Source organism: Nannobrachium achirus (assembly GCF_963921795.1).
Source record: "Nannobrachium achirus genome assembly, chromosome: 5".
NCBI lineage: Eukaryota > Metazoa > Chordata > Actinopteri > Myctophiformes > Myctophidae > Nannobrachium > Nannobrachium achirus.
This window is the reverse complement of record NC_137814.1, coordinates 10,772,730-10,792,112: the sequence shown is the minus strand read 5'-3', so window position 1 is coordinate 10,792,112 and position 19,383 is coordinate 10,772,730. Positions and strand designations below refer to the sequence as shown.

Genomic DNA, 19,383 nt, shown 5'->3' with positions numbered 1-19,383 from the left:
CTCCATTACATCTTGGAGGCAAATATAGCACTTTTACTCCGCTACAATTATTTGAAAACTTTAGTTACTACTTTCGTCGTCGTAGATTTTGATTATTATTACCAAAACATACATTAACCACTTCAGCCCTTTACACATTTCTCTGTCGAAAATAGACGATCTACAAGCTCACAATGCGTCGCCAATGCGACGCATTCTAAGCTTGTAGATCTGCTATTTTCAAAAGATTTGTACACATATGAAAACATGAAAAGGAATATTCTGGAGTAGTACTGGAGGAGTACATTTAATACTTATGTACTTTTACTCAAGTCAATTTGAATTCCGGACAGTTACTTGTAACAGAGTATTTCCACATTGCAGTATTGATACTTTTACTTAAATCCTCAGCTGTTAGGGGGGGCTCTCTTGCCTTCTCTGCATGTGAAAGAGCATTGGCCCACTCTCTCTCTCTCTCTCTCTCTCTCTCTCTCTCTCTCTGTCTCTCTCTCTCTCTCTCTCTCTCTCTCTCTCTCTCTCTCTCTCTCTCTCTCTCTCTCTCTCTCTCTCTCTCTCTCTCTCTCTCGCATGAGCTCTATGATTTGAGCCTTGCCTTTAATTCTCAAATCCCTGGAACGCGCCTGAGTCGCGTTAGATTTTAACCACTTTAACCATTATTTTATGCTTTAACTTTAGAAAAATAGCAGATATACAAGCTCACAGCGCGGCACCGAGTGCCGCGCTGCGAGCTTGTAGATCTGCTATTTTTGAAAAATCGTGAAAATGTGTGCAAGTCTATGAATATCTTTGACCCAACTTCTAAATCCTTCCTCTAAATCAGTGGTTCTCAAACCTTTTCATGTCAAGGACCCCCAAAATTACAGGTATTTAGCCACGGACCCCCATCTCAAAATATGTTGTTCCAGGGACCCCCCAGAAGCAAATATTTGATTTACAAATGTTCGCTTTTAAATAGATATATTCAAAGACTTGCAAAGAAAAATCATGATTTTTCAAAAATAGCAGATCTACAAGCTGTGAGCTTGTATATCTGCTATTTTTCAGTAGTTAAAGGGCCTACACCATGCTTTTAAAACTATATTTTTTGTATAAATATATGCTCAAAATTGAGTCTTAGACAGGTTTTAACCCTCAACAAACACTCTGACCATTCCTTTGTTTGTTCTAGCTCTACTATAATGAGGCTCTCCAGCTGCAATACCAAAAACGGCCTCTGTTTGCTCAGTGGCGCATCTAGTGGGGTTTTTCCAAAGAAAAAAAATTTTTTTGAAAAAAAAATTTTTTTGAAAAAAAAAAAAATTTTTTTTTTTTTTTAAACAGAAACGTGTGTGACGTCACACGCGTCAATTCTCAGAACAGCACTGTTCTGAGAGCTTCTCATCTCTGTCTTCCCAAAACCAGAGAAAGACACACTTGTCAGAAATAGGACTTTGTGAGGATAGAAGGTGCCAGTGGGACACCAAAAAAAGGTTTTAAAATAGAAAAAGTGAAAATTCATGGTGTAGGTCCTTTAAAGCAGTCAATAATCGTAGGCCTAAATGGGTTAATCGGCTTGAGCACTTTCTTCCATGCCTGTGGCTCACAATGCCGTCTAACTGATTTGAAAAATGTTGCTGTTATCACCACCGGATCGTTCCGCTCAGCCAAAGTGAAAGTCCTCATTTTTTTTACATTTAGCGCGCGTCAACGGTATAGGATCACGCCCGTCTTTAATAGTTCGATTCCGTATTCATCTTAATTGGTACCTGCTGGCAGCTTGTAGGAAAAGGGAGATGGATTTGAAACCATTTACTGGAAGTTCCTGACAGGCTCGATCGGTGGAAGGGAACGCCGTGAGCCTTGCGCCCGTACGGCGTACATAGTCTGAAAATCATCTGTCAAAGATTTAGCATATCTAAGGAAAAGACTGTCTGTCATGTCTGACGCACATCTAGCCGTGCACGGGGTGGATTTGATCAGGGGCTATGTGATGTGATGTTCCCCGCTGTAAAACACATTCATCACGTTGATATTTGGGTGACAAGACAAGCATGGCCAACTGAGGCAAAAGGTGCTCGCGTAATGAGAGGGCTTTTGAGCCAAATATATCGTCACCGTCGGGCAGAAACCTCGTATCTCCAAGTTTCAAATGTGTATGTCGTTTTTTTTCGTAAAGTAAAGCCCTGCTTCATCATACAAGACTTCATACAAGACAAAACAAGACAAGACCTGTGAAAAGGCGCTTGTAGATCGGCTATTTTCACTAGTTGGAATCGTTTTCAAATCGTTTTTAAAATGATAAACGGTTTTGGACATACAAGGTTTTGCCCCGACAACGACGATATAATACCTAAAGACTGCTTCACCCTGGATCTGTCTGCAGCACCGTTGGACCAAAAATATTCACGGCCTCAACGCTTTCTGCACCGTCAGGCATATCGTTACTTAAAAACATTATGTTCCCCCTCTCTCTGCTGATCTGGTACTGTCACTCCGGAAGGCAGGTAGTCGGTTTTGCTTTGTGAAACATTGCTGACAAGCTCAGCGCGGCTCAGCCAGGCAGATTATCCGTGGAAATCTCCACTCCAACCTCTTTATTTCCCCCTCCGAATCAATGTGGGGAACAGCGAGACGTGATTGATAATGATATTGAGATTGATTGTTTAAATCCCTTCCTGGAGTTCAAAGTCCCCTAACAGACAGTATATACACACGCAATCCAGTGCTGCAATCGGACTCAGCAGGAGCAGGATAGGACTATTGGCAGCAGCTGTCGATAGATAAGTGAAATAGGGCGGGCCGAAAAGGCCTATCAGATCCTAGGGGGCTTAGCTGCAGGGGTTTGAAGCGCCGAGCTGGACGCGCTGCAGGGAGATAGTCGACATTGGTTTTAAATTACCCCAGATTGCCTTGCGGTCTCTGTCTATAGGGACGCCGGGAGACGAGACGTTTGTTAAAACAAGTGCTGCCATCCAGGCAGATTGGGGCGATTGGGGCAGACCTGCGATTTCCGAAGGCAGACGGAGCAGGCTGGAAGACTGGTAATTGCTGAATTGGCAGAGAGGGCCAAAGAGGCCTTCCAGCAGTGATATCTGCCAGAGGGACAGAGGGGCGATGATGATGATGCTGAGAGAAGGCTTGTGTAGCTTCGCATAGACGCTGTCATATAGAAGCTTAAACACTAATGGTACATCATTGTTCATTCCCCCGCCATTATCACTTTGGCCTCTGTCTCTTGCACTCAAAATTGCGAGGTAGAATCCAAACAATTATGTGCTAATTGCTATCATATTTCTTTCAGGGTTCATTGCATCAGGCTCTATTAAAAATACTCTTGATATGAAGTGGGTGCCAGGTGAACTGCTATATTGGAAAGGATATCCTCCTCTTTTTTTTTAAAGTTTGTATTTTTTCATTGTGCTGCCAATTTTAATCGCTGCCAATTCCCCCCCGTTGTCTATAGTCCCTGTCTCTGCCAACCCCTACTGTTTAGTCTGGGGAAGAAACATGCTGCTATCCCTCCCAGTTCCGCTCCCTGCTGAACAGGTAGGAGGCGCTATAGTGCAGCGACAGGTAGCGACTACCCCCTGATGCCCGTGACGCGACCGATAACATTGTTCGCCAAGCCCCAGAGGCCAAGCCGATCTACAAGCTCACAACAAGTCGTGCTGCGACGCGTTGTGAGCTTGTAGATCGGCTACTTTTGGTGGGCGACACCGACGCGCAGCTGAGTATACTTCACCGTAGTCTTGGAAATTAGTATGAAGGCCTGAGGACAAGCAAGAGAGAAAGAATTGTCAATTACAACCTCACCGCCACCATGCCACACGTCTCTGAGGGTCAGTTTCATAAGAAATACAACAACCCCCCCCCAAAAAAAAACACGTATTTTTCACTTTCCCATTATGTCTCAGCAGACAGCGATTTATGCTCTCAATATTCTGTCTGCTTTTCACAATGCCACCCAGGCATCATTCATTGGCACCTGGGGTCCTATGTGTATTGCAGAGTGCTCTGGTGCCAAGAACACACACACACACACACACACACACACACACACACACACACACACACACACACACACACACACACACACACACACACACACACACACACACACACACACACTCACAAGTCGGTGTATGCACACGCACATGAACATGCACACGCAGGCACACACAAACACGCACGCACGCACGCACGCACGCACGCACGCGCGCACACACACACACACACACACACACACACACACACACACACACACACACACTCATGCACACTTGCGGTGTCTAAATGGTGAAAGTTTACTTTTTGTTACAGGTGCAATAACAAAAGGCCTTTTAAGTTGAACTCAAAAATCTTTAGGAGAAATTGGCTCCAGCATTGAGGGGTTGAGCTATTGATTCTGGCCTCTGGCTCAGTCCAGTAAAAGATGGATAGATTTCTTTGAAATGCACTCTGCGTGACACTATAAAGACCATTGTGTGTTTCTCGCTCAGGAATAAATTGTTTCATGACATATCTGGGAGCCGCCTTTTTAGCTGCAGGACTGCCGGTTCCCCGCTGAAAGGGGGGTGGTGGCGGGGACGCCAGACAGACAGACAGACAGGGGTGCCGCGCATTAATCTCCGCAAGCCCCCGACTACCCAGACCTCACAGCGGCTTTCATAGAAAGTTAAATCTCCTCTGGAAGAAGCTGGCAATCTCTTGTAGGGGCATCAATTTTCAAGAAGCTGCAGTCGCGCCTGATGATTACATGAGGGCCGTGCCGCGCGTTGGCACAGACCTGAACCCCCAGCAGCGAGGGGGAAGCCATCATGACACTATTGACTGATTTTGCTCGTCTGCATGCATCTGTAGAGTCATGATCTCCCCTATTAGAGGAATGCACGCTTGTACGGATGGCGTCTCTATACGTGTGATCCCAGGGATAACAGTTTCTGTTTGTTGCGTTCGATGAGTGGCGGCGATGCACAGAGTTTGATCTGGTGGAAGAACAAGAAACTTCTTTAAAGGGTACCGTATGTAGGCTACGTGTATTCAGTACAATACTGACTCAGAGACAGTTGAGTTTGCACTAGTGATGAAGAGACTGGGCTACCCTTCACGCGCTTAGGAATGCGTGGGAGGAGGGGCAGTCGCACATGCGCACGCATGCACGTTCGCACACGCACACCCATACATGGACATGACGTTGGTTATACGTTAGCTATATGGACACCTAAATGGTTTTCTTATGTGGACTGGAAACGAAGTAACTTTTTAGTGGTTGATTATTTTTATTATCTTATCTTTCTAGTCTAGTCCTATTGTCTTTTTATTGATTACTATCTCTGAGCTAACCTGAATACATTTCACTGCTTTTTAGAACTTGTTTTTAAATTGTATGTGACAAATAAAGGTTGATTGATTGATTGATTGATTGATTGATTGAATGAGTAGGGATGGGACGATTTGAAAATGTCATATCACGATTATTGTGACCAAAGAAATCATGATTTACGATATTATCACGATAATCAAAATCTATTATCCTGGGGCGGAACATTTGCCAAAAAATAGCAGATCTACAAGCTCACAACGCGTCGCAAACGCGACGCGTTGTGAGCTTGTAGATCGGCAATTTTTTGGCAAAGACATTTGATAGAGAGTGAAAAAAAGACTGTATCAAGTACGTACTGTACAGTATATTAGAAGTACCTTTTACCAATTATAGAGGGTTTAAGTGGTACCGGATATGCAGCTCTGCAAAAAAAGGTGAATTGATCCCAGTGCATGATGGAGGACGATATCACGATAAATCAAATCTCCACGATACGATTATCGTGAGTGTTTTTTTATCACGATAAACGATAATATCGTGTATCGTCCCATCTCTAGTGATGACTACACATACTATTTGTAACTCTGAGAATGTACAAAATGTAACCACATTTTGGTTACATTTAAACGTTCTCTGAGTAAAATGAACACTGAGTGTTTCACTGTGTAGGGAGGAATATTGATATCAGATACTGGGCCAAGACCAGACACAAATAGGGCACTGGTATCACAGCATACTAACATCCTGCTTCAAGAGTCTTTTTGTAGAACGGAAGAAATGGAAGCGAGCCGACTTGATAGTCTGCATTTTTCACACATATCTCCCCAAGGCCGGGGATTATAGCGGCAGCGCCACCATTTTAGTACTTTTTTTCTGTTTTTCATTCGACTGTGGAGTCTACATTACTCCTCGCTGGTCCACTCGATGGTGGTTTTAATGTGCGGGGATGTCTTGCTCTTGCACGTGTATTTTGGTGTTTCTTTTTGTAAGCGGAAAGCTTCTCTGTTAAACGGGCGAAAACATGACTGGATTTCTGACACAAGACCATGTGCCTTTCCATCATAATGTGAATATCGAACCGTGTTGCTCAAACCATTACTAAATAACCGCTGTTTTCATTTGGCAAAGCAGACAGATAGGTAGGGAGAGTAGCATGCTTTAATGCCAGTTGTGTGTAGTGTTTATTACTTTCTCATTCAGGTTGATGATTAGTACCGCATTCATCATTAAGCACCAATGTAATGCAGCATCTGTGGGTTTGTAGCCTCCATTTTAAAAAGGACATAAAGCCAAAGTGAATGGTCACCTCTTTAAATGAGCAACCAGAGAATCATTTGTAACATATAGTAAATGAGCTGTTGATGGAATCTATTTGAAATGTTGATTGAACATTAAGCCCCTTCAACGCACTTTGTTCATTATCACAAATGTGACATTTAAATAAAAATAATGTGTATAAATAAATAAAATAAACAAATTACTGAGCCATGAAAATCTATATGTACGAGTAAGACTCCCTAATCGGGAGATAAGCGACCGTCACGTTGCATACACAAATTCTAGAAGTCAATCGTAGCCTATCAGGAGGGAATATGGGAAATGGGACAGATCCATGTTGATGACTTTAGAGTGTACCGCTTGACGTGATTTTAGGCCAAAATGTGTAGGAGCAGTGTTCAAAAATGTGTTTTGCAAAAATCGGCCTGATGCTGGCACTAAATGGGACAGATGCATGTTGATGACATGACTCTAGAGATACTGTGTACCGCTTTGCGTGATTTTAGGCCAAAATCTGTAGGAGCAGTGTCCAAAAATTTGTTTTACAAAAATGGGCCTGACGGTGGCGCTAGAGGAGGGCCATGTGACAAACGAGGTTGTGGTTTGGCAGCCAAGGAGTGTGTGTGCAAAGTTTGGCATGGATAGGGGCAACGGTGGCAGAGATATGAGTAGGGCAAAAGTGTGACGTGACGTGTGACGGACAGACTGACTGACGGACAGACTGACAGAAAGCCAGTGGAGGTTTTGATAGTAAATGCGACCTGACGGTCGCAATAAGAGGAAAGTGAAATGGCTTAAGCTTTCAAACGCAGTCAGTCTCATAGGGTTTGCCTCCTTGATCTTTGACCATACTGAAACATCATATTGAGTTAGAGGTGAAAAATATATGAAGTTTCATGGCCTTGTGTTGCGATTTTACAATACTGGGGAAGTGAGTCATTGTGGACAGAGTGACATAATACATACATGCCTCATTACAGTAGAGGTTCATAGTAATTCTGAGCTCAAATGACAGGGAACATGTTCTTCAAGCTGGAAGTTAATGGAGCAGTTTTCACTCAATGTTCCCAGATTCCCGGGTGTCAACAATGCTGTAGCATGACTCATAGCTAAATTAATGCAGATATAGAATTAGCGGTGTTGTTGCTGAAAATGGCAGATTTGTGATGCGTTGGGAGCTAATAGATCTGTACGATAGGGAATTAACGACTTGTGATTTTAAAAAGTTGAGTTGAAGTCGACTTTATCGTTTGATGACGTCATCACATCACACAGGGCCCCCCAGTTATTTTGGGGGGTCACCAGATGATTAACTTAATGTGAAACATTGTTTTCTCACTCAACTGTGAGGGTTATCTTCACATTTCTAAAGGACTTTTTTAATACCTCTAAAATGACAAATTAAACATTGGCCAAATTGTCAAATATATAGAGGCAGAAATTGTGAAAATAGCCGATCTACATGCTCACTTGTGAGCATGTAGTGAGCATGTAGATCGGCTATTTTCACAATAGAAAGTTTATTTTTTATATTTTTACCTTGAATTTCGACTTTCTCTGGTGGGAGTCGACTTGTGTTATGAAGTCAACTGAGTCGACTTGTTGACTTTTTCGTTAATGCCCTACTGTACAATGAGGCACAAATACTGTAAGCACTACTCCATTCAGTGCACGGCAAGGCTAACATGCTAACGACGTGTCCCAAAGATCAGTTCTAATCGGCAATTAAGTGACACCGTCGTGCAACAGACTATAAATGAAGCTCCAGAATGTCTTGCTCTGTGTGGCAGTGCCATTGATTTTGAATATCAATCGCTTAATATGAGCATTTCTTGGGTTTTAATTGAGCTCTGCCACATGCTGTGATACGAAGCAGCTAGCTAGGGGCAGAATAAAGGAAAAGGATCTTGGAACCATCGAGCCAAAAATATTGATGGAGCTAAGCCAGCCCCCTTGACACAGGCAGCCAGAGCATAATGGAAATTCTGTCCAACTTCCATCTTCACAACACACAAACACTGTGGGTGATCAATTCTCTCCTACCTAGATCTCTGTAACACACATGCGCAAATAATGTAGATTGAGCACAGGGCTTCTACAGAATGGAAGAAGTAAGTGGAGGTTGCATTATGGTCAACAACACTCAAAGATCATATCATTTTATGTACATACAGTACAGTATTATTTACAAAGATGACACAGGTTATAACAAAACAAAATCACATTTTGAGATCCACATAGGGGCCTGTAGCTTCAGGTGGATCTTGGACTTAATGTAGCCAGCCTGTGTTTACTTTTTTTGAGTTTTTTATTTTTTTGGTCAAGATTTTTCAAATCTTTTCCAAAATGTTATAGAAAAAGCAAAAGAAAAGCCGGACCATACTTTGAGAACCTCTGGTCTATGATGTTTGACTCCAAATTTGGGAAAGGTTTCAGACCAATCTGAGCCCTATTGACTATAAAATGTAAGGTAAATATGAAAAGAAATGTAAAACTTGGAGGGAAAAAAGGTACTTCCTTGGCTGACTGACTGTGTGCACAAGACATTTGGCACTAATCGGTCTTTAGCCGTTCGCGAGATTCGCTTCAAACAATCACACAGTAATGCAGAGTAGGGATGGTACGATACGCGATATTATCGTTTATCGTGATAAAAAACACTCACGATAATCGTATTGTCGAGATTTAATTTATCGTGATATCGTCCTCCGTCATGCACTGGGATTAATTCACCTTTTATTTGCTGAGCAGCATATCCAGTACCACTTAAACCCTCTATAATTGGTAAAAGGACTTATAACATACGTACTTGATACGGTCTTTTTTCCACTCTATCAAATGTCTTTGCCAAAAAATAGCCGATCTACAAGCTCACAACGTGTCGTGTTTGCGACGTGTTGTGAGCTTGTAGATCTGCTATTTTTTGGCAAATGTTCCGCCCCAGGATAATGGATTTTGATTATTGCGATAATATCCTAAATCGCGATTTATTTTGTCACAATAATTGTGATATGAATTTTTCATATCGTCCCATCTCTACTGCAGAGCCATAAACATAATACTCCCAAATCTGAAGAGAGAAACAAGGACTGTTTTTTCCCCGCATGGAAGGAGATATTTTGTGTGTGTTATTTAATGCTACATAGCCTACCTGTGAAGAAATGACATTTCATATTAAAGGTTTTAAACCACCACTTTGCTTTCTGAAAATGGCACTCAAGTGTGTGGAAACAAACATCGCCATTAGTCATCAGTCGGCGCAACGGACTAGACTGCATTATTATACAGCTGCAGAGAAAAGACAATGTTGAGGTGACAAGATTTATCCTGTGGGATGATTGAGATTTTGGCATTCAATGCAATCGCCTACGCCTACACACACACATACAGTCCTAACAAGTCATGTCTCACGGCTCAATGATGCGGCGACTACCAGCCAATTAATTTTTAGACGGCATCTTTACAAATCCTCCACCTTTTGCCAATGTAATGATATATTGGCAATCTACGCCCTCTCCATGTCCGCCCGCTCCAACGCAGACAACGCAGCAAATATATCATTAGCAGCTGGCCTACGAGGCTGGATATTAATTATCCTGTGTGTTCTCTTCGTTTGGCCACTCATTTGCACATGTTCTCTAAATGTCACCGCAGAGATAAATGGGAAAGCGAAGATCTCACAGCCTCTATGCAACAGGATTTCGCAGGAATTTCACTTTGATTTAGCTCAGAAGGACATTGTTTTTTTCATCAGCAATACGTGCTCAGCTAATGAAATCTATGCATAACCACTGGTGGTGGAAGAAGTACTCGGATCTTTGACTTAATAAAAGTAAAAGTAGCAATACCACCACAGTGTAAAATACTTTGTGTAAAAGTGTAAAAATAAAATAAAAATGTAAAGTTCTGCATTCTTGTGTCGTTCTGCAAAACATTTATTAGCATAAAAATGCAAGTAGCAAAGGTACTCATTGTGCCGATTGCCCATTTCAGTATCATATACAGTATTTTCTGGACTATAAGGCGCACCTGACTATAAGGCGCACTGTCAATGAATGGTCTATTTTCAAACTGTTTTCATATATAAGGCGCACCCGACTATAAGGCGCACATAATAGACGCTACCGTTGCGTTATGCATCAAACAGATGGAGCTGTGCTAAAGGGAATGTCAATGTCAAGGAATGATCCATATATAAGGCGCACTGGACTATAAGGTGCACTGTAGTTTTTTGAGAAAATTAAAGGCTTTTAAGTGCGCCTTATAGTCCGGAAAATACGGGTACATCATGTTACTGAACTGTAACATTATTGCAGCTAGTAAAGGTGGAGCTCATTTAAATGACTAGACTGCTGGGTAGCGTTAGATTAATCCCTAAAAAACTGTTGATTTATAATTTGTATTCACAATCTAAATACAAACGACTGGCAACTAAAATGGTCAAATATACTGTACAGTGTGTAGTGGTGTAAAAGTGATATAGGTATAAAAGAGCATGGAAAAACTCAAGTAAAGTACCTCTAAATTGTACTCAGGAACTTGCAGAGGGTTACATTCCACCAATCTACAGTATGTAAACACATATGATGAGTTATCTAGTGTATACATCCTTGCAATGTGCACATGTAGGTCATGTTTACTGAGGAAACAGAAGGCTGTCCAGCAACCATTACCCATTATTAATATTGTTATATTATCTTACTATAAATGCGAGAAATCTCTGTCTGCGTGTGTGTGTGTGTATGTAATTCGCGTATCTCGAGAACCGTTCGTCCCACCGGCTTCAGATTTGGCACACGCGTTCCCCGCCGCGGCACGGAGTGCAGTGCCGGGCCTCGACCCGACCCGACGCACGGTTTTCCCGAACCGGCGCGAAACGTTCGGAATCTCCTTACGCGGAGCTGATTGTTGACATCTGGCTGTTCCGGAGGAAATCGGCGCAAAGCGCTGACTCATTGTGACATCACTTCATAAAAGGCTCTGACATCAGGTACGCCACATGAGTCGTCAAAAATTGGACGCATATAGACAGATATCTCCGTATATGGGCAGTAATCCGTGTATCTCGAGAACCGTTCGTCCCACCGGCTTCAGATTCGGCATGCGCGTTCCCCGCCGCGGTGCGGAGTGCAGTGCCGGGCCTCGACCCGACCCGATGTGCGGTTTTCCGAAACCGGCGCAAAACGTTCGGAATCTCCTTATGCGGAGCTTATTGTTGACATCAGGCTGTTCCGGAGGAAATCGGCGCAATCGCTGACTCATTGTGACATCACTTCATAAAAGGCTCTGATACCATATATGGGCATAAAATGGATGCATACAGAACAACCGGAGGGGCATCATTCCCCATGGGTGGCAAAGCAAGCAGGCTGTGTATAATAGCTCAAGATGAAGACAGACAGATACAGAGATATCCATATATGGGCATAAAATGGACGCAGACAGAGACACATACAGAGATATCCATATATGGGCATAAATGGACACAGGCAAACAGATAAATCGGGTTTGCGTTAAAGGGTGGGGCATTCATTTCCTATTTACATCGTTCCCGAGTAGGCCGGTCCCCGACTAGATGATTGGCCGCCCGAAGGGCAGAGATCTCCATATATGGGCATAAAAGGGGCACAGACAGATAGATACAGAGATCTCCATATATGGGCATAAAATGGACGCAGACAGACAGATATCTCCGTATAGGGGCATGATATCTCCATATATGGGCATAAATGGACACAGGCAAACAGATGGTCAAAACGGGTCCTATGACAACAGGTATAATGGGGTTTGCATTAAAGGGTGGGGTATTCATTCCCTATTTACATCGTTCCCGAGTAGGCCGGCACCCGACTAGACGCTTGGCCGCCCGAAAGGCAGAGATCTCCATATATGGGCATAAAAGGGACACAGGCAGATACAGAAATCTCCATATATGGGCATAACATGGATGCAGACAGACGGATATCTCCACATGGGCACATGGACACAGGCAAACAGATGGTCAAAACAGGTCGTATGACAGCAGGTATAATGGGGTTTGCATTAAAGGGTGGGGCATTCATTCCCTATTTACATCGTTCCCGAGTAGGCCAGTCCTCGACTAGCCTCTCGGCTGCCCGTCAGGCAGATACAGGGATCTCCATATATGAGCATAAAATGGACGCAGACAGACAGATATCTCCATATATGGGCATAAATGGACACAGGCAAACATACATGGTCAAAACGGGTCCTATGACAACAGGTATAATGGGGTTTGCATTAAATGGCGGGGCATTCATTCCCTATTTACATCGTTCCCGAGTTGGCCAGGTCGCTGACTAGATGCTCGGCCTTAAATCCCTTCACCGTAAGAATACGCATACAGCAATACAGCCTTTAACAAGCATACATATGAATGTTGAGCGGCATATACCGGTAATCATTTTATATTGTATTCCTTTGAAGCACCTGTCATTCATGAAAAGACCTACTGTAAAAAGCTTTTTTCTCTATGGCCTCCAAATATTCCTTTCACACATATATATTTTTTTCCTCTCCCCCCTTTCCTTTAGATTTATGAGCAAAGCGCAAAGCACTTTGGGGGGAAAGAGGCTCAACTTTCCCATTCTCCTCGTGGCCTTTAAGGTGCGAGGTATAAAGGAGTATTTGTATTAATTGATGACATGCCAGGCCCAGCTGAAAGCTACTCCTAATGGCTGCTTGCTGTCATTTTGTGAGCCGCTTGTAAAAAGGATTAGAGTGGCTCCGCGGTGTAAAGAGCCCCACAAGTTCTGTGGCCGGCAAAGAGAGAGGAGAGGGGGGGGGGGGGGGGGGGGCAACAAAAAATAAATCAATTCCTCCCGGATGGCGGTGCAGTTTGGAAACATAATGTGTAACGATGATGGTGTTTGGACACTTCATACTTGTCATGGTGAAATTGGACTGCCGTGTTGCTAATGACGGTAATGTATGTTGTGCCTCCGCCGCTGTAGTAATCCTTCACTCTGTCTCACTTAAATGCATCTCATTGTCTGGCATATTGCATTATGAATACTGCCGGTGCAAAAAAAGGAGGAGAATAAAATGGTGTGTGCGTGTGGGTGCGTGCGCGGCGCGCGTGTGCATGTGTGTGTGCGGAGTGTGGGGTTTTGTAATTTATGTGTTCATTCATTTGGGCACCAAGTTAATGGAAAAGCCGTATAACAATATAAATTTCTCCCTTTTGTCACACAGGCGATTGTAACTTTGAGAAGCCGCTGGCGGCGTGCGGTTACAGCCAAGGCAGGGAAGATGACCTTGACTGGGAGCAGGCCAATACCAGAGAGAAGCCTCCATCAGATCCATGGATGCCCTCAGGTAAGGAAGGTGACACTGACTCAGTGGCCGCGCCGAAATGAAGACTGCACCACCGTGGGCTACTGAATGAGAAGGCGTCAGCGCCAATAGTCTGGCTGTATCTAAACACATCAATGCTGTATAGAAATGGGCTATTGCTCCGCACCGCGCAACCAATCCTAAGGCTGGTTTCACCATTGAAGGCATTCCTATTTTCTAAATAGGAAGTGCTCAATTATTCAGTATATTATGAGATAGATTTTTTTATTTATATCTTTAAGGTAAAAGAAGTGCTTCGAGCTGCATGTTTTTATGAAAGGTGCTATACAAATGAAGTTTATAATTAATTCAAGACCACGATGGAATTGCCTACCAAACTCAGCTGTGTACAACATTCGTTATATACTAAAACATAGGAATGCAGGCTAAACGTCAAAACATTGCCAAGTTTATTCTTTAAAGAGGCAGTCATATTGACATGCTCTTCTACGTCTGCTAGAGATCCGACACTTTGTTTCCTTCTTCTTTCTGTAATCTTTGATGAGGGATGCTGATATACAGGCCGGTCCCACATCAATATGTGCCTCCCCGCCTCTTCTATATGACAACAATGGAAATCGAGACAAAAGCCACCGCAGTGCATTTGATATCAAAACACTCCACATCCCTTTTAATTAAGGAATCCTCTCTATCAGCAGCCATATTGAAATTCATTAAAATGCGTTTCCCGCATTTTGTGTCTGCCGCAATACAATTCGTCTCTTTAATGTTCCATTGATCGCTTTTCATCTGATTTGAAATGAGGAGGTATTGCTACACTGAAGGCACCTTAGGAATTAGACTAATGGAATGGCAGTGTTTTCTCTTTTTTTCCCCCTCCTTCATGTTGTAACAAAGGTAGCGCTGCGAAGTAATGGATATTGTTTTCCTCCTCTATCTGACTGCTAATCTCACAAAGGCTGCATCACGGATAGATTGCGCTGGGCCCCCTCAATGACAGTGGGGGGAATTAATTAGCAGGCCCTGACTAATTTTAAGCAGTCATTGTCTATTCTATTGCAAGGCCTATTTGTGTGTGTGTGTCAGGATGCATGTGTTTGACCACACCAGAGAAAATACCTGCCATGCACGGAGAGTGCAGGGGGAGAAGTGTCTAATGTTCTTCTTTTTTCTCTCTCTCTCGCCCCGCCACATTGCAATTGATTTATATCGGGACACACGGAGGGCCGGGCAAAGGTTAACCCGGAATCTGGCAAAGCCTTGACCCACAAATTAACACCTTGCCCACGGTCTAAATTTAACATATCTGATTAAAATCCCATGTCTGGTTAAGAGGCATCCCTGATTTGTGCTTCCCCCCAGTCTGAGTGCACTTCAGCTGGGCTTGTTTTTTCTCCCTGTGCATCTTGAATTGTGGGTAATTATCAGGTTGTAGCTCTGTCTCCACCTCTTGGAGTGAGCACTCGTGCACCCTGCCATACCAAATAGTAATCGTCTCCTCTTGACGGCTTGGAAAGCAGTGGAGGATGAAGTACTTCGATTTTTTAAGTAGGGAGTAAAAGTAGCAATACCACAATGCAGAAATACAAGTATTACAAGTATACGTCCTGTGTTCTATATTATTGCTCTAAAAATAAAGTACTGGAATCATCAAAATCTTTTTAAAAAAAGACCACGTGATAGCAGCTATAGCTTGTTGATCGTCTATTTTAGAATATATGTAGTATAAAGGTAAAACATATAGGGCTTTTAATGTGTGTGTTTTGTCAAAATAATCTAAAGTAACTTATAGCTAAAGTTATCAAGTATTAAATACAATATTTGCCTCTGAAATAATTGAATGAAGTAAAAATGTATAACAATTTTACTTAGGTACAAGTACTTGAGTAAATGTACTTAGTTACATTACACCACTGGCACTCATGCAACCCTGCCATACGAAATAGTAATCGCCTCTCGTCGACGGCTCGGAAAGAGATGTGCGAGGTGCAGTGTAGTAGTGCTCTTGAAGGCTGAAATTGTTTTAGTGCGACGGGGAGATGGAGCCAAGAAGAGGGTTCTGACGGGTAGAAATGCATTTAGGGTGAAAGCCGTAGCGGCTATAGGAAAAGCTATCTCACCTCTGATTGTCGTTTCACTCTCAACGTGTACTTATGAATCTCCACAGAGCAATCTGATTGGGGCACAGTGAATCTCCACAGAGCAATCTGATTGGGGCACAGTGAATCTCCACAGAGCAATCTGATTGGGGCACAGTGAATCTCCACAGAGCAATCTGATTGGGGCACAGTGAACAGATTGTTATCCCTCCTCTACCTGGCCCGCTGCTGGGAAGGAAATAGAATCAGAGGCAACGCAGGGATTACCAAACTCCCAACACGTTTAAAGAGCGATCGTGTGTCGCCATCTATCCAAATTGGGTTGTTTACGCGGCGAAGGGAATGATACGATCGGAATGATTATCGGTATAACCTGTTCGACCCTTGCTGAGTTCTTCTATAAAATGTGATTAAATCTGAAATAGGTGCAGTGAGACAGGGATGATAATGTTTTCCTTTTTACATCAAACTGTGAACCTGTGAATTTCAGAACATCTAACTGAAGGCATACTAGACCGCTGTCAAAAGAGCTCATTAAAGTTAATAAAAAAAAAAAGCTGTGTTTGACTTGGATTAAATCTTCAGAGCTAATTGATACTTGATGTAAACAATTAGTCTAAGTAAAGTGTGAGCTTATTAGCCTAATGCTAGGCTTTAAGTTTTTCAGTCAAAGACCACAATTCGTGTTCAAGACATGAAATCACGAATGCCTTATGTTTGTACAGGGCCTGACTGGGAGGAATGTAAATGACATTTACAGTCATTAGAGTCATATGACATTGGCCCCCATGTTGGTCCAAATTGACGAACAAAAATGATAGTGTCCATTGAGAACCGAGGAATCCGTGGGAAAAATAATGTTTCTATAACAGGGTTCAGTGTGTCACATTTGTGGCACCACCTATGGTCAAAAGCCCCTCGGCGAGCAATTCCACCTTTATTTGTCACATACTGTACAGCTCATAAAAACGCAACAAATGCTATGAAATCCCTACCGTTGAAAGTAATTCAAAGTTCAAGATTCTCAAGGACTCATATATTCCTCATTCATAATCATATATGCTGCTTTTGTACAAATATGTCCCTCCCACTAATTGTGAAAGGCAAATTACGAGTCTACAACCAATAGATAGATAGACTTTTATTGATGGCCGTGGGGGAAATCAATCGCCAAAGGCAGTACAGCAGAGTTGCAGAGTTAAAGAAAATCACTGTTGTGTCGGATACAGCAATACAAAGGTAAGACAAAGACAATGATTCAGGAATTAATGGCCAAGCGGTAAAGTGGGCTACTCTAGTGCCACCATGAGGCCGATTTGAAAAATATTTGAGGCGCGATTCCTTATTATACTGGATGCCATGCACAACAAGATGCTGATTGGTCTTGTAGCTTGCGAGAATTCGCTGCTGACACACAAACACACACACGCACGCACACACACACACACACACACACACACACACACACACACACACACACACACACACACACACACACACACACTGAACAGACAGGTGAGAACACATAATCTCCGGCCTCAGGCGGCCTGGCCTTCGGTCTGGCGGAGAAAATGAAGGCGGTCATCATTATTAATGCTGGGGTCGGTTGCTGGAAAGTTGAATGCAGCGCATATAGCAGGGCCAGTGGTGTGCTGGTTGCATAGCCCGTCGGGAGCTTAGCGAGTAGTACTCTGCTTACTACAACCAGCTCATTTATGCAGCCTGAGAGGAAACTGGCCCCAGTCCATCCCAACATGTAAATAAAAGAGTACGGAGAACGGGAATGAAGTGCAACAAGGACAAACAAGTTCCGTTGGCCACATGAAAGAGAACGGAGGAGCCTGAGCTGGGGCCTGAAACCCTTGGTTGTTTATGAGGATCCTTTTCCCCTGTCTAATTGCTATGTCTGGACAGAGAGTAGCCTTGTTTATCCCTCCACGCTGCTCTGATTGCATGCTTTGGATCCCTCAGGGTGGCTCAGCCCGGCTCAGAGGCTCCGTGTGACTGCACGGCCACGGCGCGGCACACACCCCAGTAAGTGTTCCTGCGCTCTCCCAGGCCAAACTGGGAGTCACCGCTTTTCTGAGCTGTCACTGTCACTCCCATCAGAGGCCTGGATCTGTGCTGGATCATGACAAGAAAAATAAAAAAAACTTGTCTCAGCCGGGACAACAGTCAGTCAGCCTTAAGGTGGAGCAACTAGAAGCTGGGATGGAGTTCAGACATGGGACAGTGTTTTATATTGGCGGAGAAGAAACTTGCCATGTTGAATGGAGGCTGGAACGCACTGGCTGTGCAAAAGGAAAGTCATGTCTGCCCTAGCAGTGGTCTCTGGACTCTGAATGGACTTTAAGCAGAATGGATTGGGGTGACTTTAGGGTTGCACAAATAAATACATTATCATCATATATATATATCACAATTACGATAATACTAGATGATTTATGGTAACATTTGAATATTTGTCATATTGTTAGAACTCGGGCTGTAGTTACTGCTGATTTTCGAATTTTTTCGGATTCGGGCTTCCCCGTAGGAGGAGGTCAAAGGGGGGTGAGTGTGACGGAGAGAGTCGCAGCCCCAGCCTTGAAGTCTCAACAGTCTAGTATCTCCCCCGGACTGGTCTAGTGGTTAAGATATTGGACTTTCGCATGGGAGACCCGGGTTCGAAGCCGGGTGGGGAGATTCGGATCACCTCCGTTACATTGGTGCCGTGACCCGGATCCGGGCTTCCCCGTAGGAGGAGGTCAAAGGAGGGTGAGTGTGGCGGAGAGAGTCGCAGCCCCAGCCTGAAGCCTCAAAAGTCTAGTATCTGCCCTCGTTCCATAGGGATATCCCTTTGGAGTGATGGTTAAGATATTGAACTTTCACGTGGGAGACCCGGGTTCGAAGCCGGGTGGGGAGGTTCGGATCACCTCCGTTACACATATACAGTAGTTTCATTGTTTGACAGCACGATCATCAGTATATTTTGGATTCATGTTTATGAGGGTTTTCAGATATTTAACCACTTGAACCGTCAATACTTAATAAACGTAACTTTTCACTGTACTTCGTCTGCTCTTTTCCTCCTCCAAAGCTCTTTGCCAAAAATAGCCGGTTGTGAGCTTGTAGATCGGCTATTTTTGGCCAAAGTTCTCAGAATATGGATGCTATAGGGTTCAAGTGGTTAATATAAAAAAGCAGAAAAAAAAAACAAGTTTCTATCACACAAAGATTTGGAGGACCCCTGTAGTAACTCTGAGGACCCCCTAGGGCAGTGGTTCTCAAACTTTTTGGTCTTCAGTACCCCCTTTTCCTGATTGCTGAATCCAAGTACCCCCTTTAATCGTCAACATCATTTTAACAAGAAATACTGACATCAAAAGTCCAGTTTTTAAGTGAATA

General features: G+C 43.3%; 1 protein-coding gene across 8 annotated transcripts in view; it reads left to right on the top strand.

Moving 5' to 3' along the window:
- The window catches only part of LOC308284704 (receptor-type tyrosine-protein phosphatase mu), a 337,583-nt gene that overhangs the window by 59,971 nt on the left and 258,229 nt on the right, over positions 1-19,383 (top strand). For all 8 annotated transcript variants that reach the window (XM_080725420.1, XM_080725419.1, XM_080725418.1 and 5 more), the window contains exon 2: positions 13,796-13,918. In XM_080725420.1, coding sequence (XP_080581546.1) covers positions 13,796-13,918 — 123 coding nt within the window. The remainder of the gene's footprint in view (positions 1-13,795; positions 13,919-19,383) is intronic.